Source organism: Puma concolor, chromosome B1 (assembly GCF_028749965.1).
Source record: "Puma concolor isolate L17-30 chromosome B1, mPumCon1.1.hap2, whole genome shotgun sequence".
Lineage (NCBI taxonomy): Eukaryota > Metazoa > Chordata > Mammalia > Carnivora > Felidae > Puma > Puma concolor.
In genome coordinates this window covers 123,625,865-123,651,204 of record NC_141670.1, presented here as the reverse complement: position 1 = coordinate 123,651,204, position 25,340 = coordinate 123,625,865, and the positions used below count along the sequence as shown (strand labels likewise).

At 37.3% G+C, this 25,340-nt stretch overlaps 1 protein-coding gene across 6 annotated transcripts; it reads right to left on the bottom strand.

Moving 5' to 3' along the window:
• Window positions 1-427: 427 nt before the first annotated feature.
• TRMT10A (tRNA methyltransferase 10A) lies at window positions 428-25,335 on the bottom strand. Of its 6 annotated transcripts, none has more exons than XR_015250338.1 (9): window positions 25,190-25,335; window positions 18,623-18,828; window positions 17,626-17,788; window positions 16,614-16,685; window positions 9,395-9,469; window positions 7,358-7,507; window positions 5,136-5,241; window positions 2,602-3,916; window positions 428-702 (listed from the first exon to the last, which is right to left on the bottom strand). XR_015250338.1 is itself a non-coding variant. In XM_086704518.1 (9 exons), the coding sequence occupies exons 3-9, from the start codon at window positions 18,805-18,807 to the stop codon at window positions 3,648-3,650; spliced, it is 1,020 nt and encodes a 339-aa protein (XP_086560644.1). In that variant the 5' UTR covers window positions 18,808-18,828; window positions 22,473-22,534; window positions 25,190-25,314; the 3' UTR covers window positions 2,197-3,647. The 6 variants fall into 6 exon arrangements, 5 of the variants coding, with proteins under 5 accessions (XP_086560644.1, XP_025777575.1, XP_025777576.1 ...); XM_086704518.1 differs by lacking the exon at window positions 428-702 and adding an exon at window positions 22,473-22,534 and having other exon boundaries at window positions 2,197-3,916; window positions 25,190-25,314; XM_025921790.2 differs by lacking the exons at window positions 428-702; window positions 25,190-25,335 and adding exons at window positions 22,473-22,534; window positions 24,874-25,111 and having other exon boundaries at window positions 2,197-3,916.
• Between the last annotated feature and the right edge of the window lie 5 nt (window positions 25,336-25,340).

Genomic DNA, 25,340 nt, shown 5'->3' with positions numbered 1-25,340 from the left:
TGTTTCACGAATGAGGACACAAGGACTATGAAGGCTCGTTAAGTTGCCCAAAGTCACAACAGGTGGCAGTGCCAAAATTTAAGCCTACTCTTCCTACTAATTGCATTATCTCTTCATTCTGACGCTGGTTCTCCCCTTCATGTTTATGAAATGCCTACTCTATGTGTCTGGCTAGGAGGCAGAAAAACAGATAGGGGCGCCTGGGTGGCGCAGTCGGTTGGGCGTCCAACTTCGGCTCAGGTCATGATCTCATGGTCCGTGAGTTTGAGCCCCGCGTCGGGCTCTGTGCTGTCAGTTCAGAGCCCGGAGCCTGCTTCAGATTCTGTGTCTCCCTCTCTCTCTGCCCCTCCCCCGCTCATGCTCTGTTTTGTCTCAAAAATAAAGCATTAAGAAAAAACTTTAAAAAAAAAGAACAGATAAACATCTCTAGGTCAACTGAGATCAAAGTTTAATGAGCACCATAGGCTACTGCTGTCATTTAATCTCTGCTTTCCCTTTTGTCTTTTAAATTTTCTTTTTACAACTATTGTCTGTACATGTTCTCAGTGCTCCATGGACAATTCTTGCCTTTTAAACTGTATCATCTGTGTCCCTATCTATAACATGAAATGATCTTTCACTTTCCTTTGTAATTGGTAGTAATTGATGAGTCTCATCATTGTTCATTCACCTTAACATTTCTTCAGAATTGCTTCCTTTTTTCTTTTCCAATCTCAAGTATTTTCAAATGCTCCAAGATGGCAACACACTGATTTCTGGAGAATCAATCTGAAGAACGCTCCTTCAAGAATGAGCTTGATTTACTAATACGGCAGGGTTTTTAAAGAAGCGAGAGAAAATTTTATTATTTTAGGAGACATATCTTCCCCACCCTTATTATTTTCCAATACAGGTGACTTCAATATTACCGAAGTTTTAAATAAAGCACCTTCATAAACCAAAACAATGTTGAGAGAAAATAATACATTAAAATAAGAAAAGAGATTACTATTATTTTTAAAAAGATTTTTAAATATCTCAGCAATTACTTATTTCTAATTGTAATCTTACCCTTTTTAAATAGAAGGTTTTATCTCCTTCTTGTCATCAACAGCCTGATAGGGACTTGTAAGGATAGAATTGTGCCTACATATGAACATATGTTGAACGTGTAAACATTGAACATATGTTCAAGTCCTAGTATCTTGTACCTGTGGGTGTGACCTTATTTGGAAATAGGTTCTTTGCAAATGTAATCAAGTTAATATGAGGTCATATTGGATTACAACAAACACTAATCCAATGATTTGTATCCTTATAAAGAGGGATACAGACACAGGTAAAGAAGACTGAGGCTAGAAGCCATGTGATGACAAAGCAGATACTGGAGTGATGCAGCTGTAAGAACAGTAAAGATTGCTGGGAACCACCAAAAGCCAAGAAGAGGCTAGGAACAATTCTTCCCTATAGCCTCCAGAGGGAAGCTATAGGGACCCATCTCGATTCTACGGTTTTCGCCTCCATAATTGTAAGAGAAGAGTGTCTGTGTCTTGAGGCACTCGGTTTGTGATAATTTGTTATGGCAGCCCTAGGAAACTAATACAGGCCTTTCATAATTACTGAAGATTGTTATATAGTGCCTGCAGGGATTTTTCCCCTTTCAGAATTAACCTGTGCCCCATTCCATATCAAATAATTTAAGTAAAAGGCATAATACAGTTGACCCTTGAACAACATGGGTTTGAACTGCATGGGTCCATTTATATGTGAATTTTTTTTGATATAGGACAGTACTGTAAATGTGTTTTCTCTTATGACTTTAACATTTTCTTTTCTCTAGCTCACTATATTGTAAGAATATAGTATAAAATACATATATAGAATATGTGTTAATACACTCTTTGTTATCAGTGAGACTTCTAGTCAACGGTAGGTTATTAAGTTTTGGGGCAAAGTTATACATGGATTTTCAACTGTGTGAGGGGGTTGGTGCCCCTAACCCCCACGCTTTTCAAGAGTCAAATGGATTTCATGCTACTAAACCATATTTACTCAGGAATATGAGCCTTTGAAAAATACAACTTAAGACATAGCTTTGCTCTTCTAGACTAGTAGGGGGTTTTCTTTATTTACATACCTTGCTCAATGGATTTCATGCTACTAAACCATATTTACTCAGGAATATGAGCCTTTGAAAAATACAACTTAAGACATAGCTTTGCTCTTCTAGACTAGTAGGGGGTTTTCTTTATTTACATACCTTGCTCACAGATCTTATTTTAAATGGATGACTACAACAGATTACTAAACTAAAGCAACCAAAAGTAAGAGACAGTGAACATCGATACTAAATCCAATGAACTTTCTACCAAATGTGTATATAATTTAAGATGCCAATGGGTGAAAAGAACAGAAACTTAATTTATCCAAACTCAGTGAAGGCTTCCAAAATCTTAAGCTGTGACGAAGAAAAATCACTACTTTGAAAATAACTGCTCTACATTTGCTGGTAGAAAACAAAACATCTCCTTATAGTCCCATCTTCCCTTGCCAATATCCTCATACAAATTTTTAGTTACAGATTTTTTGTACTTTCTAAAATCCAAATTCTTAGTGTTCAACACAACCATTCATGCAATTAATATGGATATTTGGCAACTCAGTCCTGTTATCATTAATAACTAAGAATCATACATGATTGTGGACAGATACATATACATACATATATTTTTTTCATACATGCTTATATGTAGAAACATACAGTTACATTAGATTGCATATTATATGCTAGTAGACAGATGCACATATAAAGTTAACTTGTTTCACTTTAAGAACAACAAATATTTTATTTAATAAAAGTACATATAGAAGGGAAGGATAACTAAGAGCTGTTTCCTTTTAAATATAAAACAAAATTGAGACTCAACAGCCTTTTAAAATAATCTAGCCTGAAAAATTAAAATTTTCAATTGAAATAATTTACCACCATTATTGAAATTAAGAAAACATATTAAAGAGATTCTTAATTCTTTAGTGATTGCTTTAGAGCCACAAAAAGGCATCATAGCGGAGGAACTCCATAGTGCAAAAGAAATAAATTGTTGAGTTTATCAATCTAATAGTTCTTCCTAAAATCACTGTATTCCTTTGAAGTAACTGAGTTATTTTTGAAGTAACTTTGAAGTAACTGAATAAAAAAGCTGCAAATAGGAGATAACCTCCCATTTAGAACATTTTGGTAGATTTACAGGAGATTTATAAATATCTATCTCCACAAATAAGTAGACAATAAATCAGAGAGACACTTGATATAAACATTAAAAAAAAACTGAAAGGTTTGAAGGCACATTCTAAAGAATATAATCCAGTAAATAAAAGAGAATGAAGGTTTACCAAAAAAGTAAAATTCTCAAGAAACTGTTATTTGAGGCTTAGAAAACTATTTTAAAAATTAAACATTTAAATTTTATGCAAAAACAAAAAATGCTTTCAAATAAGGGCTTTTTTTATCATTTAGCTCTAAAGAACGTTTTAAAAATTCACAACAGAAATAAGAGGAAATAAAATTTTCTTCCAATTAGAGTATTCTATGAAGCACCTCATTTTTTCCTAAGTTTTCCTTAAACTAAAAAAACAAAACAAAACAAAACAAAAAACAACAGATGACATTAGTGTGGTATAGAGTTTACTGTAGATTCACTGCTATTTTCTTTATCCTGCTTTTCTTCTTCATATTGTGAATCTAGTTCATTTCTGCTATTTTCCTCGTCACTAGAATCACTGTCTAATCCACCTTCAACACTGGCAGAATTCTTGTCATGAGAAGAACTTGCACAGGCTTTGTCTGTGGGAACAGCTCCTTTCCGTTGGGGTAAGATAGTAAAAAATGCTTCTTGCCAGTCTCTGGTTTCCAGATATTCCAGAATAATCTCAAACACTGCAACAAACACAAACTCCATACGTTTCTTAGGTGCATCACAATGTTGCATACTGTATTTTAAATACATTGCTTTTGTGTTAAGAATATTAAAATGTCCTAATAACTACTTTGTTGGTATCACTTCCTTGCCCCAAGTCTCTCAGGCCTGTTAGCTCTTCTTTAGCTTTTCATTAATTCAGTTCATGAACACTCAAAGATTTACCATTATCTTTCGTCAATTATAATCAATAGGCAGGAGCCATTTTCATTTCCTTCCTATTCTTAATCCCTTTCACTTCTTTATCCTTTATATACTAACATAAAAACTAAAACAACAACGAGAAAAGGTCAGCATTAATCTAAATTTCTTCTGTCTTTCCTACAGTCACTCTGGGGAGCACCTTACTTGCTTTCTTTTTTTCTTGCCTTTTTTTAAAATTTCACATTAAAGGTAAAGAATATAAATACTGTCTTCAAGGTACTCTTACTTTAATGTATTGCTGAAGGTCTTAATTTGCATTACTTTATGGAAAAGTAATTTCTACTATCTATCAAAGGTCTTAGAAGAAGTTCATTCCTTGAATCAATAAGGCGTGAATCATTTCTAGAATTCCCTAGAGCCTGCTATAGACAAAGTGTTTAGCACATAAAAAGAGCCCGGTAAGTAGTTGTGTACTAACAAAAATCTCTACTAAACAAAGCTTAAAAAGCAAAACTCCAGGCAACGACTCAGGTCCGAGACTACTATAATGTTATTTACAAAAGGAAAAAAGAAAAAAAAAATCAACAATAGAATAGTTACATTATTGTATATTCAGATGACAGAATATTACATAGACATGAACAATGATTCAATGACATAGAAAAATATAAATGTGTGTGGGGGGGAACACCCCAAATTTATAGCATTTTATGCAACAGAGTAAAAATCCAATTATGTAATAAATATTATATACGCATAGGAAAAGAACTGGAAGGAAATACACCAAAAAGTTAATACTAAGTATCTCTGGGTAGTGAAATTCTAGCTTATTTTTCTTTCTAGTTTTCTACATTTCCATATGAATGCATATTAATTCAGTTCTATAATATGCATGTATTATTTCTATATTCAAACAAATTATAAATGATTACATTTTACAATTTTGTCTCTAGCAAGGTTTCTACTCATCCAGAGGTAATGTTATTCTTCACATTGTTTACTCAGGTATATTTTCATAATTCCCTTATAGCTTACCATGATTAATTGCCAAAACTTTTCTACTATTCATCTTCACAAAATTTCCAAGGGGGAGCTGTGCATGATCAATTCCATGATCTGATGCTTGTTTATATGTGAGTCCCTAAAACAAAGACACTATAACTTGGACTAGAACATTAGATTATTATAACTTAAAGTCTACAACAAAATAAGTACTTTTTAGAAAAGACTTCAGTGAACATTATTTGATGAAGTGTGTGTGTGTGTGTGTGTGTGTTTAGCTTCTAATTTGGAAATGTTCTTTTGACAATAAGTATAATAGGAATGTTTAGGGCATTTGCTTTAACCACTTTACAAATGAGAAAACTAAAGATATTATATTCCCTGCCCATCACAAAGTTCCTCAGTGGCAGAACCATAGGAAGACCTGGCTCATGCTTTCTGACTCAAATAGCTTTTCACTATTCCACACTGCCTTTCTCTCAGTTTAAAATACTCAAATTGAATTCCTAGAGAAGCACCATCACTTTGTGAATGTAAAAGATATAAACATAAAACTTTGTTTCAATTACATAACATAAAGGGGCACAAACGGTGGGGCACCTGGGTGGCTCAGTTGATTAAGCATCCGACTCTTCATTTCAGCTTACATCATGACCTACAGGTTTGTGAGTTCGAGCCCCAGGTTTGTGGGATTCTCTCTCCTCTCTCTGCCCCTCTGCCACTATGTATCTCTCTCAAAACAAATAAGTAAACTTAAAAAAAGGAAGAGGTACAGGGGCGCCTGGGTGGCGCAGTCGGTTAAGTGTCCGACTTCAGCCAGGTCACGATCTCGCGCTCCGTGAGTTCGAGCCCCGCGTCGGGCTCTGGGCTGATGGCTCAGAGCCTGGAGCCTGTTTCCAATTCTGTGTCTCCCTCTCTCTCTGCCCCTCCCCCGTTCATGCTCTGTCTCTCTCTGTCCCAAAAATAAATAAATGTTGAAGAAAAAAAAAAAAAAAAAAAGGAAGAGGTACAAATGGTAAAGACAAAGTAAATGAAAACCTGAATGGAAAAAAAATTTTAATTGCCTATAAATTTTACTTTTCCTATCAATTAAAAAAATGTTGAATATAAATTTTCTCCTCAAAATTAAAATCCTTAAAAGCTTGGTTCTAAACAGAACTCAAGTAGCCAAAAGTACAGGAGAAAGAAGAGCTAAATATTTTAACCAGTAGTTTGCATATTTTGGGACAAATAAAAGCACCTGAGGTAGGTGTTTTTTAAAACAAAATCATTGTAGTTCAGAGAAACATACAACATCAAAGAAAAAAATATGATTGTACACAAATAACAAAATGGAATTTTTCCACTAAGAAAAAAATTTAAAAAGCTAAAGATCATTCTGATAAAGGCTCCCTGTAATGCTATAGAGCTGCACTGCCCTGCTGTGGCCACAACTGTGACTACTTAAGTTTAAATTGATTAGTTTCTCAATCATTCTACGCACAGGCTCTCTGCTCAACAGCCACATAGCTACCATACTGGACAAGATGATACAAACTATTCCAACGTTGCAGACAGTTCTACCTCAGAGTGATACTAGAGAAGAACGATGAATTACTTCATATTATCCTGCTGACAGTATTTCACCTGACACTTGGTGAACATGTCTTTTCTGGAGATGGGCTGAATTTAGCATGCGGCAAAGTAGCTGGCAAAGTACAACATGATGTTTTCTTTTAGAAAGTATATTTCTAATTTTTCATCCAAATGAGGGTAAGGAGGTGGTGGAAGAGACAAAAGTACAAATATAAGAGAAAAGAAAACACAGCCCATTAAAATTATATATTAAAAAACTCGTATTACCATTCTGGTATACATTTTGGTGTAAATTGTTATAAATTTTACCAGTGGCCTAGAAATTGATCAGTAGCAGCATCTACTATCAATACAACACATTGTTTAAGCATGTGGGCTCTGGAACAATCTGTCTGGTTTCAAATATCTGCTTTATCACCTACTATTGATTTTAGACTTAGTTTCTCTGTGCCTCCAGTTCCTTATCTGTAAAATGTAGAGAATAGCACTGACCTCACTGTGTTGTAGGGAGGATTAAACAAACTAGTCATATATGTGAAATGATTTCTTTGCGAAAGACGACTGAAATATACAGTAGGCAGTCAATAATGATCAGTTATCATCAGTACTATTGTTACTATCAAGAATTGGTGTATCAATTTTAAGTATAAGCAAACACAAAAATAAAAACTTAACAGTACCTTGTGATGGTTGTGATCTACTAACCCTCCAATCACATAGGCCTTTGATTCATCTAATTCCTTCAGTACATTAGGTGAGTCTGATGTAAGATAAATTAGGTCTTCTTTCTTTATAAATTCACTATAATGCTCTGGTTTGATGTGGATATCCTTTAAGACATAAGGATAAAGATATTAATTAATAGGATTTTGTGAAAATGGGCTGAAAGAGATTATTTTCTTTTCCTTAGACAAAGTCACCCAAAAGCATATGAAGTATAAAACAATATTTTACAATGTATTATTGGAAACCTACCACTTCCATTCCTTACCACCTTACATCTCAATTATTTAAGGTGGCTCCCACTGTTCCCTGTCTCTAGCTTCAGATCCCTCTGATTCACTTCCATAACTGAGTGATGGCAGACTCACTTCCTAAAAACCCTACTTTCAATGTTTTACCTTTACCTATAGGATAAAACTTAAATCCCTTTACCTAGTGATGCTTTCCTGAATACGGCACTAACCTAGCTTTCTCAATTTATTTCTGTTCCAAAAAAACAAATGCATTTTTTTGGTCACATATCTGCTCAACCTGTTCTCCAACCAAAAAATGCCTTTTCCAATTACTTCCTCTCCATCTGCATGAATCATCAAAAGGAAATGGCTAATAGATTTAATAAATTCCATGCATCTGTTTCTACAAAGATACATAGTAGAAATCTTCTTCACCAAAATTATCAGAAGTACAAGACTGAACTACAGTTGGCAGTCAAAATTTTGCGAACTACATTCATGGAATAAGGGATGATGCATCACCAAATTCAGATGCAGATGGCATTTTGAAATTTTTAAAGAAATTATTTTTAAAGAAAAAATGAAGAAGACGTCTCACCTAAAATTTATATCCTGCTAGGTAATAAATAGCCACTTTTCTGGAAAATGGTATTATAAATTTGATCGCTATGCTTAATAAGGGCCCCTAGAGAGACCTCAGTAGAGACCAGTGATCTCCCAAGTCTCTAGAAAACCGATGGTGTATATAATAAACTTAACAAGCCACAAAATAAGTGAAAGTATGCCTATTTCAATTATCTTATTTCTTAGGAAAATAGGCATGAATATAATAAAACTTGGTAAATATATTGTACTTTAAAACTTAGGAAAGCTTCTGAAAATGTTTTACACTATAGGCTATTATCAAAATAAATAGTCATTATGGGATCAGTGAGTGTGAGAGGGAAAGTTTGTCACAGTAAAAACTGGTTTTGAGAAAGAAAAAAAAATAGGAATAACCTAGTACTTCTCTGAATAGGGTAAGGTTCCTCAGGGATTGGTACTAAAGCCAATCTATTAGTCATCTTTGCAGATGAGAATGGTTTAGTCCAATAGAAAAAACAAATTTGAGCCACATATGTAATTTTAAATCTTCTAGTAGCCACATTAAAAAAAACGAAAATAGGTGAAATTAATTTTAATACATTGCACCTAACATAATATATCCAATGTTATTGCTTCGAGATATAAATATATATATACATATATATATACTTTTTCAATTTTGAGCAGGTATTTTAATTCTCTTTTTTGTACTGCCTTTTAAATCCAATGTATATTTCACATTTACAGTACATCTCAATTCAGACCAGTCACATTTCAAGAGCTCAATATCCACATGTGGATGGTGAACACCATATACAGAGTTAGAAGAAACAGAATACAAGTACATTCCCAAATTTTAAAGTTACTTCACTCATAAATAATGTATAGCCAGTTTGCTAGGTAGAGATTGTACAATGACCTTTAAAATTCTTCCTGCTTTAAAAATTTGTTTTAAAGTTGGCGGTAAAATAAGTGAGATTTAATGAGAACAGATACGAACAGGCATTTCAGTTTCTTTAGCTTCTCTCATTAGTAACATTAGACTTAGAAACAGTGATATACAGCTTTTGGAGACTTGTTGACTCCTATATTTGCTGATATTATGTAGAATTTAGGTAAAAATGTAGACCTTTAAGCATAAAAATACTTAGAATTATGTTAATCTATTTTAATCACCTTCCAGTTGACCCATCCTTTGTCATTTTCATCCATGTTCTTTTTCAACTGGCCTCCATGGCTTGTCAAGTAAAACTGATAGATTGGTAGACACAGAAAGAAAGAGCAAATGACTATTAAGTCCAATAATTATTTCTCTTCTACCAATCTGATCATCGATGAAACATAAAATATATTCATTCTAGAAAAAAAATAAGCTCGTGACATGCTTTAAACATATGAGAATAAATGTCTGCTACAAGTGACATGTTTTATGTTTCTCATAACCCACTACTTTAAGTATTCAACCTACATTTTTATCCCATTTTCCAACTGCTATCTTTGGACTCTCCCTTAATGATCACTTTTCTGCAAACTCCCTGTTCCCATGTCAAGTTTTCATTCACTTTCTTTTGCCACCACTGTTTTTTTCATGAGTCCAAAGTCTTCATAATTTCCCTCTGATTCTAAACACTGACACCTATTTCAAGTCTAACCAAGGGTGAGAAAAGTATAAAATGTAAAAATATAAAAACACTATCACTTGATAGAAAGCAAATATCTAACCAAAAATAGATTAAGAGTTTCTGGTTCTTAACATCAGTGAGCCAGTGTTAATATTTAGGTCACCTGGAATTCAAATCAAGAGTAGATAGGGTAAGAAAAAGACCCTATCTACTCTTAAGAGCAGCCAATTAGCCTAAGGAAGTACCTTTCAAAACAATCACTGACTCAAAATCCTTTAGGTAGAAGCAACTTCCCCAACAGGTACCATGGTACACATCAAACCGGGCAGTTCCCTCACTTCCTGAGAGGGAAGGGATTGAGAGTGGAGAAACAGGTATGAAAAAAAATATATATCCTTTAATGAAAATGTTCAACTACACAGGAATGAGGTCAATGTGTAGAAAACACCATCACTATGCATCGTGTGACTAAGACTGACATGTGGAAAAATGTTTAAACTATTTTAGTTTTGTAAAAAATTAAAACATTTCAAATAGGCATTTTGTTCTCTAATGAAAAGTATCTGTAAGATTTTTTGAAAAGGCAATTGGGATTATCTATGCCTTTTCCCAAGTAAGTTATAAAAGGAAACTGGAGGGATCCTGGGAAGATGGCAGCGAAGGAGGACGCTGGGCTCACCGCGTGTCCTGCTGATCACTTAGATTCCACTTACACCTGCCTAAATAACCCAGAAAACCGCCAGAAGGCTAGCAGAACGGAGTCTCCGGAGCCAAGCGCAGACGAGAGGCCCACGGAAGAGGGTAGGAAGGGCGGCGAGGCGGTGCGCACTCCACGGACTGGCGGGAGGGAGCCGAGGCAGAGGGGCAGCCTGCCGGCAAAGCAGAACCCCCGAGTGTGGCTTGCAAAAGCGGAGGGGCCGGACCGAGTGTGTTCTGACAGCAAGCGGGACTTGACATCTGGAAGGTTATAACCTAGGGGCGCCTGGGTGGCGTAGTCGGTTAAGCGTCCGACTTCAGCCAGGTCACGATCTCGCGGTCCGTGAGTTCGAGCCCCGCGTCAGGCTCTGGGCTGATGGCTCAGAGCCTGGAGCCTGTTTCCGATTCTGTGTCTCCCTCTCTCTCTGCCCCTCCCCCGTTCATGCTCTGTCTCTCTCTGTCCCAAAAATAAATAAACGTTGGAAGGTTATAACCTAACAGCTCTGCTCGGAGAATGGGAGGGCTTGAGGACAACGGGAGGGAGAGTTGTTGAGCCCCAGACGACAGAGCTCAGTTTGGCAGGGAACAAAGGCGCTCGCCAGCACCATCTCCCTCACCCATCCCCCAGCCAAAATCCCAAAGGGAACCAGTTCCTGCCAGGGAACTTGCTTGTACTGCGCAAACACCCAATGCTGTGATTCTGCGGATCCCTCCCTCCGGTGGATCTGACTCCCTCCCGGTGCCGCAGGGCCCCTCCCGAAGTGGATCTCCAAAGGAAAAGCAAGCTGAGCCTGCTCCTCCCACCCCAGTGCACCTTCCGATCCACCCCAGCTAATACGCCAGATCCCCAGCACCACAAGCCTGGCAGTGTGCAAGTAGCCCAGACGGGCCACCCCACCCCACAGAGAATCCCGCCCCTAGGAGAGGGGAAGAGAAGTCACACACCAGGCTGACTGTGGCCCCAGCGGTGGGCTGGGGGCAGACATCAGGTCTGACTGCGGCCCCGCCCACCAATGCAAGTTATTCAAGACAGCACAGGGGAAGTGCCCCGCAGTCCCGCACCACTCCAGGGACTATCCAAAATGACGAAACAGAAGAATTCCCCTCAGAAAAACGTCCAGGAAATACCAACAGCTAACGAACTGATCAAAAATCATTTAAACAATATAACAGAAAGTGAATTTAGAATAATAGTCATAAAATTAATTGCTGGGCTTGAAAACAGTATAAAGGACAGCAGAGAATCTATTGCTACAGAGATCAAGGGACTAAGGAACAGCCAGGAGGAGCTAAAAAATGCTATCAATCCACGGCTCGGATTGAAGAGGCAGAAGAGAGAATAGGTGAACTAGAAGATAAATTATGGAAAAAGAAGCTGAAAAAGAGATAAAAAAAATCCAGGAGTATGAGGGGAAAATTAGAGAACTAAGTGATGCACTAAAGAGAAATAATCTACGCATAATTGGTATTCCAGAGGAGGAAGAGAGAGGGAAAGGTGCTGAAGGTGTACTTGAAGAAATCATAGCTGAGAACTTCCTGGATCTAGGGAAGGAAAAAGGCACTGAAATCCAAGAGGCACAGAGAACTCCCTTCAGACGTAACTTGAATCGATCTTCTGCACGACATTACCATAGTGAAACTGGCAAAATACAAGGATAAAGAGAAAATTCTGAAAGCAGCTAGAGATAAACGTGCTCTAACATATAAAGGGAGATCTATAAGACTCATGACTGATCTCTCTACTGAAACTTGGCATGCCAGAAAGGAATGGCAGGAGATCTTCAATGTGATGAACAGAAAAAATATGCAGCCGAGAATCCTTTATCCAGCAAGTCTGTCATTTAGAATAGAAGGAGAGATAAAGGTCTTCCCAAACAAACAAAAACTGAAGGAATTCGTCACCACTAAACCAGCCCTACAAGAGATCCTAAGGGGGATCCTGTGAGACAAAGTACCAGAGACATTGCTACAAGCATGAAACCTACGGACATCACAATGACTCTAAACCCATATCTTTCTATAATAACGCTGAATGTAAATGGACTAAATTCACCAACCAAAAGACACAGGGTATCAGAATGGATAAAAAAACAAGACCCATCTATTTGCTGTCTACAAGAGACTCATTTTAGACCTGAGGACACCTTCAGATTGAGAGTGAGGGGATGGAGAACTATTTATCATGCCACTGGAAGTCAAAAGAAAGCTGGAGTAGCCATACTTATATCAGACAAACTAGACTTTAAATTAAAGGCTGTAACAAGACATGAAGAAGGGCATTATATAATAATCACAGGGTCTATCCATCAGGAAGAGCTAACAATTATAAATGTCTATGCACCGAATACAGGAGCTCCCAAATATATAAAACAATTACTCACAAACATAAGCAACCTTATTGATAAGAAAGTGGTAATTGCAGGGGACTTTAACACTCCACTTACAGAAATGGATAGATCATCTAGACACACGGTCAATAAAGAAACAAGGGTCCTGAATGATATATTGGATCAGATGGACTTGACAGATATATTTAGAACTCTGCATCCCAAAGCAACAGAATATACTTTCTTCTCAAGTGCACATGGAACATTCTCCAAGATAGATCACATACTGGGTCACAAAACAGCCCTTCAAAAGTATATAAGAATTGAAATCATACCATGCATACTTTCAGACCACAATGCTATGAAGCTTGAAATCAACCACAGGAAAAAGTCTGGAAAATCTCAAAAAGCATGGAGGTTAAAGAACACCCTACTAAAGAATGAGTGGGTCAACCAGGCAATTAGAGACGAAATTAAAAAATATATGGAAACAAATGAAAATGAAAATACAACAATCCAAATGCTTTGGGATGCAGTGAAGGCAGTCCTTAGAGGAAAATATTGCAATCCAGGCCTATCTCAAGAAACAAGAAAAATCCCAAATATAAACTCTAACAGCACACCTAAAGGAACTAGAAGCAGAACAGCAAAGACAGCCTAAACCCAGCAAAAGAAGAGAAATAATAAAGATCAGAGCAGAAATAAACAATATAGAATCTAAAAAAAACTGTAGAGCAGATCAACAAAACCAAGAGTTGGTTTTTTGAAAAAATAAACAAAATTGATAAACCTCTAGCCAGGCTTCTCAAAAAGAAAAGGGAGATGACCCAAATAGATGAAATCATGAATGAAAATGGAATTATTACAACCAATCCACCAGAGATACAAGCAATTATCAGGGAATACTATGAAAAATTATATGCCAACAAACTGGACAACCTGGAAGAAATGGACGAATTCCTAAACACCCACACGCTTCCAAAACTCAATCAGGAGGAAACAGAAAGCTTGAACAGACCCATAACCAGCGAAGAAATTGAATCAGTCATCAAAAATCTCCCAACACATAAGAATCCAGGACCAGATGGCTTCCCAGGGGAGTTCTACCAGACCTTTAAAGCAGAGATAATACCTATCCTTCTCAAGCTATTCCAAGAAATAGAAAGGGAAGGAAAACTTCTATACTCATTCTATGAAGCCAGTATTACTTTGATTCCTAAACCAGACAGAGACCCAGTAAAAAAAGAGAACTACAGGCCAAGATCCCTGATGAATATGGATGCAAAAATTCTCAATAAGATACTAGCAAATCGAATTCAACAGCATATAAAAAGAATTATTCACCATGATCAAGTGGGATTCATTCCTGGGATGCAGGGCTGGTTCAACATTCGCAAATCAATCAACGTGATACATCACACTAATAAAAGAAAAGAAAAGAACCATATGATCCTGTCAATCGATGCAGAAAAGGCATTTGACAAAATTCAGCAACTTTCTTAATAGAAACCCTCAAGAAAGTCGGGATAGAAGGAACATACTTAAGGATCATAAAAGCCATTTATGAAAAGCCCACAGCTAACATCACCCCCAATGGGGAAAAACTGAGAGCTTTTTCCCTGAGATCAGGAACACGACAGGGATGCCCACTCTCACCGCTGTTGTTTAACATAGTGCTGGAAGTTCTAGCATCAGCAATCAGACAACAAAAGGAAATCAAAGGCATCAAAATTGGCAAAGATGAAGTTAAGCTTTCACTTTTTGCAGATGACATGATATTATACATGGACAACCCAACAGACTCCACCAAAAGTCTGCTAGAACTGATACATGAATTTAGCAAAGTTGCAGGATACAAAATCAATGTACAGAAATCAGTTGCATTCTTATACACTAATAATGAAGCAACAGAAAGACAAATAAAGAAACTGATTCCATTCACAATTGCACCAAGAAGCATAAAATACCTAGGAATAAATCTATGAAAACTATATAAAGCTTATGAAGGAAATTGAAGAAGATATAAAGAAATGGAAAAACATTCCGTGCTCATGGATTGGAAGAATAAATATTGTCAAAATGTCAATACTACCCAAAGCGATCTACACATTCAATGCAATCCCAATCAAAATTGCACCAGCATTCTTCTCGAAACTAGAACAAGCAATCCTAAAATTCATATGGAACCACAAAAGGCTCCGAATAGCCAAAGTAATTTTGAAGAAGAAGACCAAAGCAGGAGGCATCACAATCCCAGACTTTAGCCTCTACTACAAAGCTGTCATCATCAAGACAGCATGGTATTGGCACAAAAACAGACACATAGACCAATGGAATAGAATAGAAACCCCAGAATTAGACCCACAAATATATGGCCAACTCATCTTTGACAAAGCAGGAAAGAACATCCAATGGAAAAAAGACAGTCTCTTTAACAAATGGTGCTGGGAGAACTGGACAGCAACATGCAGAAGATTGAAACTAGACCACTTTCTCACACCATTCACAAAAATAGACTCAAAATGGATAAAGGACCTGAATGTGAGACAGGAAACCATCAAAACCCTAGAGGAGAAAGCAGGAAAAGACCTCTCTGACCTCAGCCGTAGCAATCTCTTACTTGACACATCCCCAAAGGCAAGGGAATTAAAAGCAAAAATGAACTACTGGGACCTTATGCAGATAAAAAGCTTCTGCACAGCAAAGGAAACAACCAACAAAACCAAAAGGCAACCAACAGAATGGGAAAAGATATTTGCAAATGACATAGCGGACAAAGGGCTAGTATCCAAAATCTATAAAGAGCTCACCAAACTCCACACCTGAAAAACAAATAACCCAGTGAAGAAATGGGCAGAAAACATGAATAGACACTTCTCAATAGAAGACATCCGGATGGCCAACAGGCACATGAAAAGATGCTCAACGTCGCTCCTCATCAGGGAAATACAAATCCAAACCACACTCAGATATCACCTCACACCAGTCAGAGTGGCCAAAATGAACAAATCAGGAGACTATAGACGCTGGAGAGGATGTGGAGAAACGGGAACCCTCTTGCACTGTTGGTGGGAATGCAAATTGGTGCAGCCACTCTGGAAAACAGTGTGGAGGTTCCTCAAAAAATTAAAAATAGACCTACCCTATGACCCAGCAATAGCACTGCTAGGAATTTACCCAAGGGATACAGGAGTGCTGATGCATAGGGGCACTTATACCCCAATGTTTATAGCAGCACTCTCAACAATAGCCAAATCATGGAAAGAGCCTAAATGTCCATCAACTGATGAATGGATAAAGAAATTGTGGTTTATATACACAATGGAGTACTACGTGGCAATGAGAAAGAATGAAATATGGCCTTTTGTAGCAACATGGATGGAACTGGAGAGTGTTTTGCTAAGTGAAATAAGCCATACAGAGAAAGACAGATACCATATGTTTTCACTCTTATGTGGATCCTGAGAAACTTAACAGAAACCCATGGGGGAGGGGAAGGAAAAAAAATTTAAAAAAAGAGGTTAGAGTGGGAGAGAGCCAAAGCATAAGAGACCCTTAAAAACTGAGAACAAACTGAGGGTTGATGGGGGGTGGGAGGGAGGGAAGGGTGGGAGATGGGTATTGAGGAGGGCACCTTTTGGGATGAGCACTGGGTGGTGTATGGAAACCAAATTTGACAATAAACTTCATATATAAAAAAAAAAAAAAAAAAAAGGAAACTGGAATCTGTTTTAAATTCTTCAAACATACCTGCACAGGATGCAGTGCTCGTCGATTTTCTGCATAACACCGTTGAATCTGCTTATGAAGTTTCTTAATGTCCTATAAAAAAGTGCCATTTTTAAAGCAGCATTTTGAAAATCATCTATGGCCATGCCACAATCTTAGTGGAATAGAATAAGCCGAAGAGATGACTCGAAAGGTACATTTTTTTCTCTTGAAATACAGGTCCTTTCTGATCTTTTCTATTCAACTTCTGTACATACTAACAAAATAATTACTATGAAGTAAATACCTTATAAATGACCAATAATTTCAATTCTGTATCCACTTAAAATGCTAATTCATGATGACAGTTACTCTTCTTAAGAGATAACAAAAGGAAAAAAAAAACTGGTAGAGCAATACTACTGCTATTTGCATAACTTACTAATGGTTTGGAAAGTAAGTAATGCATTCACTAGCATTGTTCAGACAACCAGTTTTCTCAAACTACTATATAAGAAATAATTCTATTTACCAATCACATTTCTTACTTTATTCTTCTGATTACAACAAGTAACAAAAACACTCCTAGATCTATGATACCCAGTTAGTGAGTCTTGTAATCTAATGATGGTGTCTCTGTTCTATACATATAAATGAGAATAATTTTATTAGCTTAGTTTAACTTAGGGAGGCAAGATCTTGAAAAACGTTATTTAAGATGCATTTTAACGGGTGCCTGGGTAGCTCAGTCAGTTAAGCATCCAGCTCTTGATTTCAGCTCAGGTCATGATCTTGCAGTTGAGGGACCGGGCCCCATGTCAGGCTCCAAGCTGATAGTGCAAAGCCTGCTTGGGATTCTGTCTCTCTTCCCTCCTCTGCTCACGCTCTCTCTCTCTCTCTCTCTCAAAATAAAGTTAAAAAAAAAGAAAAAAATTTAAAAAGAAAAAAGATGCATTTTAATATATAAATTTATAGCCAAGTGATATACCTATTAAAGCAAGAATTATTCAGCCTACTTTACCTACAAGATTTTTCTGACAATGATTCGTGATACCTTTAATACCATCAAGCTGTCAAAACTGCAGTCAATGATAAGGCGGAGTGTGCTGTGAACAACATCTCTTCGAATACGTTTTCTGTCGTTTCCATCTGAGTTTGATTCCAGTTGACATTGTCGCTCTAATTGTTTTCTCTTGCGTTTTTCCTTCCGTTTTTGTCTAAAATTAGGAATTGAAACTTTTTGTTATTTGTATATTCAGACATTTACAAGACTCTTCTGACAAAGAAACAACTATTTTTTTTAAATTAGCAGGTTGAACCACATGAAACAGCCATTTCTGTGGATCAAATATCAGCAATTTTGCATAGTCCATCTAAAAGTTTTAGATAGAAAATGAATTTGCGAAGACAATATAATATTTTCTACACAAACTCTTACTACTAATTCACTTATTATTGTGACTTTTATGTAAGACTTTATAAAATACTGAATTTTAGGCCTATAATGAATTTTTACTTTTATCATTCTTCTCCTACATAATTTTCAAGGAACATTAATAGAATATAGAGAAAAAAGAAAGTAAAATTGTTTAAAAAAAAAAACTTACAAAGCTTTTTCTATAATCTATATCAACTATAGTTTATTCTCTCTCAATAAATTTTGGCATTCTACAATAACAGCTTCAGTTGAACTGCTCTTACCAAAACCTACAATGGCTTTTCTAGCAAAATCAATGTTAGGCCCAAATTTGATCTTTCTGAGGTGGCTATTTTTGTTCTATATCTAGGACATGGATGCTAACTATATCCCTCATCTAAGTCAGTTATTTCAGAAACTGTGCTGCTACTCACAATAGGTTCTGGGTGAGAAAAATTATAGTGTAAATCCATCAAGACTGAAACACATACAGTTTTAACAGCCAGTGGCCAGTGCTGGCTAACAACATGCACAGCCCCAATGTTAATTAACACAATTACTTTTGATGTGTCACAGGAATGTGCAAAGTCCAACATTCCTGAATGGGGTTGCATATACGCATTTTGAAACATACTTGCGGAGTTCTCGTTGCTCTTCCCATTGTTTCTGTTTAATTAGCTTCTTCATTTGTCGTTTAGATATTGGTTCAAATCCTTCACCTAATCTTGGCTTCTGGCTCTTCTCTTGTTCTTCACTTAAGCTTTGCTTTCTTTCAACATTAGAAGACTCAATAAATGCTGGCAATGTTTCAGAGGACATTATGCGATGCCTCTGAAAAAACTGAAAAGCAACTTTTGACATGAATAGGTGATTTACACACACACACACACACACACACACACACACACACACACAGTAAAAAAAAAATGACCAATAGATGTGATTAAAATTAAGTCATATCAATAATGAATAAAAATATAAATTTAGACAATTGAATGTCATTTACTGGCAAAGATCATTTGATGAAATGGGGTGTTTGCATTTACTATTTGTGGTCACAGCACAATTTTTCCAGAAGGTACACAGATCTGACTTTAAAATGCCATGATACCCTTTGACCTGGTAATTTATTTCCTTAGAATAAATCTCTGTAAATAGATCAGAAATATACACAAAATTAATGCAAAAGGGTATGTGTACTGCAATGTAATTTTTAACAATGAAATACTAAAAATTACTTCAATGTTAGCAAAAGGTGGCTGTAAATAAATTACAGTTCATCTATAACATGGGCTGGGAATACTAAGCATGTTTCCCAAAATTATTTAGTGATAAAAGGAAATGGCTAAGTAAAAAAATAGAAACAATATGAACATTATGTCCAACTTTGTTTTAAAGAGAATACACACACACAAACATGTTTAATTCTTACCAATGGTTTTTTGCATTTTCTGTATTTTATATAATGAAAATGTATTGTTTTATAAAAGAAAAAATGTTTTTAAAAAAGAGATTGGAAGCACTTTTTTTAGTTGCCATTAATGCTACAGTGCAAGGGACATGTTACTTTCATTATCTGGGTGTACACTTACATGATTTTTGACAAAAGATATGCTATAGATTTATATACTTTGGACAGTGCAGAAAACAAATTTGGTTGCCTCTCAGTATATTTCATTGTAAATATGTAATTATAGATATCCATATTAGTTATGGCTAAAAAACAACATGTAAGATGATCCTATCATCAGTCATGGAATACTTAGAACCATCTCAAACATTTTTAATTGGATTAACAACCCACATCTTTATATCTATGTCTAGAAATGAACTTACCTTCAGATTAGGAAAGGGCTAAAAGTACTGAGATTTCTTTTCTTTAATAGATTACGAACACCACAGCTTAAAAATTTATTTACTTGTCCCTACCAAAGACTAAGCATGAGGCTTGCAAATGTTCTCTTGGCCTTAAAGAAAATTCTATGATTATTCCTTCTTAAAGAGACAGCTAACAAGTCTGTGCAGAAAAGCTAGTATCTAAGAGAAAAATCCTGACAATTCAGAAAATGGAAAGGAGTAAACTTTTGCAGAACATAATATGAACAGTAGCTTTATTATATGGTTCTTGCTTTCTTTAAAAGTACAATGTTGTAACAGGATACCTGGGGATAATTAAGCAAACACAAAGTTTACCAACTTTTGACTGAAAGATGAATTTTAAGATGTGTGCTTTAGGGGCTACAGCAAAAGCCCTAACATTTTGCTAGGTCACAAATTACTAAAGAATCATCTGGTAATCCAAGTGAGAGTTCACAAGTTTTCCTTATACCACGAACCAAACAGTATCCTTAGTTTGGGGGAAGTATCTCCTAGAAATGACAACCCAAATTTGATTTTACACTGGAAACTTCCTATGGGCATGAATGATGTCTGCTTTTACCTAACATTACATTGCCACATTAATTACATTACTAACACAGTGCCTGGCACTTAGTAGATGCTTATTATAAATTTGTGGAATAAATAGATGAGTGACTATATCACAAAGGATTTTAAAAATTAATGAAAGTGGTTATGATGAACATTTATTAAATACTGTGCTAAGTAAAGAATGTATTATCTAATTTAATCCTTAAACCAGTGAAGTAGATAGTATCATGCCTACTTTGCAAAGAATTACAAATTACAAAGAAAGAATGCCCCAAATTACAAAACTACTAAATAATTCCCAAGAAATAAGACACCTAGAACAAATCTAGGACAAAGCATGTTCTCAAAATACTTGCTGAATGAATAGACAACGAATAGACAAATGAAATGATGGAGCTAAGATTCAAACCCACATCCAACTCCACTCTCCCAGAAATCCAAAATCTTATTTAGAAAATGAGGGTTTCCAAGGAATGTAAAAGAGCTGTGTTGTTTCAACCCTGCTGTGGGAGGGCTCTGAGAACACTGTGTCACTGAAAGAAGACAAAAAATAGCTCTAGTTCTATTCCTATGCCACTGAATATAAAAATGGGACAGACTTCCTAGAGATAGTTGCCAGAAGTTCATGTTTTAAGATACCCCGTCTCTCAATCTTGAAATACGTGACAATATTAGATAAAATATAAAACGGGGAGGCAAAAAAGGTATAGCCTCTCTCAAAACCAAAAACAAGAACTAGAACAGATATTGTTCCTGCTGGGTCTGCTGTGTAAAGGCAACTGGGAGTTTTCCTAGCTTTAAAGAAGATGGGAGAAAGACAGGAGCTGAAAGGGCGGGCCTATGCCAGCCGACTCCATCTTGTTCTGTGTCCTTCACCTTGACCACACCTCCTCCCCTTGAGTAACCCCCCCTCACCTGCCTAACAGGACTCGGACCCTTCCCCAGGACCCTTCCCCAGCCAATCGGCTGAGGCCATAGCCATTACCTCACCAACTGCCCCCAGGCCCCAATAAAACCTTTGTCCTTTTGAAACTCGCTCTCTTTCCCTGGTATCTCACCACTGCGTCGGTGCAGGTAGGGGATTGAGCTCGAGCTAGCTCGAATAAAGGCTCTTTGCTTTTGCATCGGACTCAGCTCCCTAGTGGTCTTTGGGGATCGCGAATTCTGGGCATAACAGAGCTAGTTGAAGATGAACCCTTAAACTAGTGTCGGGGGTGGGGTTCCTCTTTCCATGAAAAAGTCTGAAAACAGGTGAAATTTAGACTAATAATGGTTTATACCACACTGAATACTTGGGGGAAATCTGACGCAAGTAGACACGGCTTCTTGGCTACAACAAGGGCCAAACCATGCGATGACATATAAACTTAGAACCCTACAGGATTAGGGGGTACCTGGGTGGCTCAGTTGGTTAAGCATCTGACTTTGGTTCAGGTTATGATCTCACAGCTCATGAGTTCAAGCCCGCATCAGGCTCCACGCTAATAGTGTGGAGCCTGCTTGGGATTCTCTCTCTCCTTCTCTCTCTGCCCCTTCCCAGTGCACACTTAATCTCTCTCTCTCAAAATCAATAAATAAAAAAAAAAAAAAAAAAAAAAAAACAGAACACTACAGGATCGGAATTCTAACCCACCTATGTAAGCTGTGCTGTGGAATGAAGCACTGAACAGGGCCATGGGTAGAAGCAACCACAGAATCACCAGTAGGTAGAGAGATGCTTGGGAGAGAAGTGGTAATTCCATTCAAGAGAACTATGCAAACTTAGAAAAAGAGAGAAATGATGAGGAAAAAAAAACAATAAAATCAACAATCAGGAGACAAATTCACTCTTCACAAATTGAAAATAATAACACAATGTGAAAATGACTTTAAAATAAATCTGGTTGGAATCTTTCAGAGGTCAGATGAATAAGAATCATAAAAACAATACAGGAAATTGGGACACAAAAGCAGGCATAAAAAAATCAAAACCAAAATCCATGAAAAAGAACCTATTTGGAAACTAGGAAATGAAGATATAAAAATTTCAACAGATGAGATAAACTCCAGATTACCTGGAATCCAAGAGGTAATGGATGAATTAGAAGACATCATGACAATCTCAGAATTCAGAGAACTAGAATGACAAAATATGTCAGAACAGTTAAAAGACTTGAATAACAGGATGAGAGAAATACAAGCAAAAAGTTAACTGAAAATAAATGTATAACCTTGAGTGCGTTCATTAAAGAGTGTTTTTAAAAAGCTGTAAAATAAGCATTCAGCTTAAGAAACAGGAGACGGGGAAACTCAGTAAGCTCAAAAAAATTAGAAGAAAATTTTAGAATACTGTGATTCCCAGAATCATTTTTACTTCCTTTCCATACATAGTGCATTAAATAAAAGCCAGCAATGCATATATGCAAAACAATACATGGTAGAGAAAATGTAAGCTAGACCTGCCCAGTAAGCTAAACCTGTAAACTTAAAAGCACAATTAAAATCCACAGGAGACAAATTGCTTTCTTCATGAAACAATGATTAATATGACAAAGGAGGGGGCACATGGGTGGCTCAGTTGGTTAAGCATCTAACTTCAGCTCAGGTCATGATCTCGCAGTTCATGAGTTCGAGCCCCGCATCAGGCTCTGTGCTGACAGCTCAGAGCCTGGAGCCTGCTTCAGATTCTGTGTGTCCTTCTCTCTCTCTGCCCCTCCCCCACTCACACTCCATGTCTCTCTCTCTCTCTCACGCACGTGCGCGCTCTCAAAAATAAGTAAACATTAACATTTAAAAAAAAATATTCCAAAGGAGAACATTTCTGTTCATAGTGGCATTGTGTTTTGTGCTACTTCTTTATTCTGTTAAAAAGCTGCAAGTGTTGATTGGCTCTATAATGTGAAAATTTTTAAAAAGCAATATATAGATAACAATGTTTTACAGCTCGCACGTACACCAGGGGGAGCTTTTGCCCTTTCTATCTAAGAAGTCTAAGTTAATTTTAACTCGGCCTATCATTGCATACTAATGTTTTTAAACAGGCTATCATATGCAAAGAAAGGTCATGAACTGGTCGACTTTATCATCATTATTTTTAAAGCTATTCGCAATTAAGAAAATGCACTGCAGCAAGTGAATTTTTTAAAGCTTTGATAAGCTACATATACAGAGGCACAAAATAAAAAAGTAATGATGCTAGCTTAAGGTCCAATATATTACTGCTTACATCACACTTTACATACAAAGATGTGTACCAACTCCCACTTCCCATACCATACAATAAGCATTTCACTATGTACTAGCTTGTTCAGGTTAGCTGATAAAATATGGCATTTTACTACGTATACCCACTTTTTAAAGTTTTTTTCCTCGTTTAGAAGCCTCACACCAGTTTTGTGTTCTTCCCTCCAGAGAAGAGACACTCACAGCACATTTTCATTTATTCAACCATGTTCAACAAATATGTAAGAACAATATATTGTAGCCATTATAGAAATATTTTTGTGAACGTTAGTTAACACAGAAGTTGTAAAAGGTTGGTTCATTTAGTCACAGAAATAGGTTACCAGGTGATCTGATAAAACTAAGAACTGGATAAAGATGACTAAGCCCATTTGGTGTGAGGCAAATAAGCAAAAAAAAAAAAAAAAAAAAAAGGAAAAAAAAAAGAAAGAAAGAAAGAAAGGAAGGAAGGAAGGAAGGAAGGAAGAAAAGCGTCTCAATCTTCCTTGTATTTCCACTTCTTAGCACGGCTTCCAGCAGGGAACACAGATACCACACATCAGTGAATTGCCAAAATAAAAAATAAAAATAAAAAATAAAAAACCCCACCAACTTTCATGGATTGGGCTAAATAAAGTCTTCATAATTTATGACACTGCCTCCCTTCCTGAAAGATACAGAATGTTGGAAGAACTGCAAAATGAAATTAAATGACCTGACAGTGACAGGAAAAGAAAGAATACCCTTTTTAAGATGCGCCAGCCTGATGGGCAGTATCGAAAGCGCTTGGTTCAGCTCTCAGGCCCCTTGGGAGGATTTGGCTGGGATAGGGAGTGGGGAAGAAATTACAAAACAACCCAAACAAAAAGTGAGAAAGTCATCTGATGCTATCCTCTTTATATCTCCAGAAAAATTCCCGCATTTTAACACTGAAAATATTTCACTGAAATCAAGTTAACACAGTTTTCTTAAAAACCATCCTCGGCCCACCACCATGGGCTTAAGAGCACTTGCAGCAACTCTGTCCTGGGCTCTCTACATTTCAGAGCGCTCAGCCACGTCAGCCCCTCGCTGGAGAAATGAGGTAAGGCCGATTTAAACAGGTAAAGCGACGGCTCACGGTCTCTAGCCACCAAGTGGCAGAAGCACAGCTCGTTTTCCAGCCCTTCAGAGTCCAGATTTCCCTCTCCCTTCATTCTTTGGGAGCTCACACTCCTCCAGTACTACGGACCGGATCCCGACCCGCAAACAAACCTCGGCCGTAGGCGGCCCCACTGGGGGTGGGCAGAACCTCACCCCACTCTCCCTCTCTAGACCACCCGCCTGCGTCCGCACTCGAGGAGGGATTAAACCGCAGCCAGCGAATCAGGGAGCTGCTTGGCGCCGGGGACGCGCTCTATCTGACATCACTTCCTTCGGGAATTGGGTCCAGGCGCGGCTTCCACAGCCCCACTCCCCTCTCCGCCGGAAGCCCTGATGCTAGTCGAGGATGGCACTTACCAGAGCCCCTTTTGCGCCCAAAGGAGACCAGAGGGGAGGCAAGGGCCAGCCGCAGTACCAGGAGACTTACCGAGCTCAGGAGTTGTCAGGGAACCGGGAACACCAACACAAAGCCTTCTCTTAATGATCTTGATACTGCTCGCGAGTCTTCCCCGGGAAACTTCAACTCCCAGAGGCAGGGACGGTCGCTACGCGTAGGAGGCTGCGCGCTTACGTTTTAG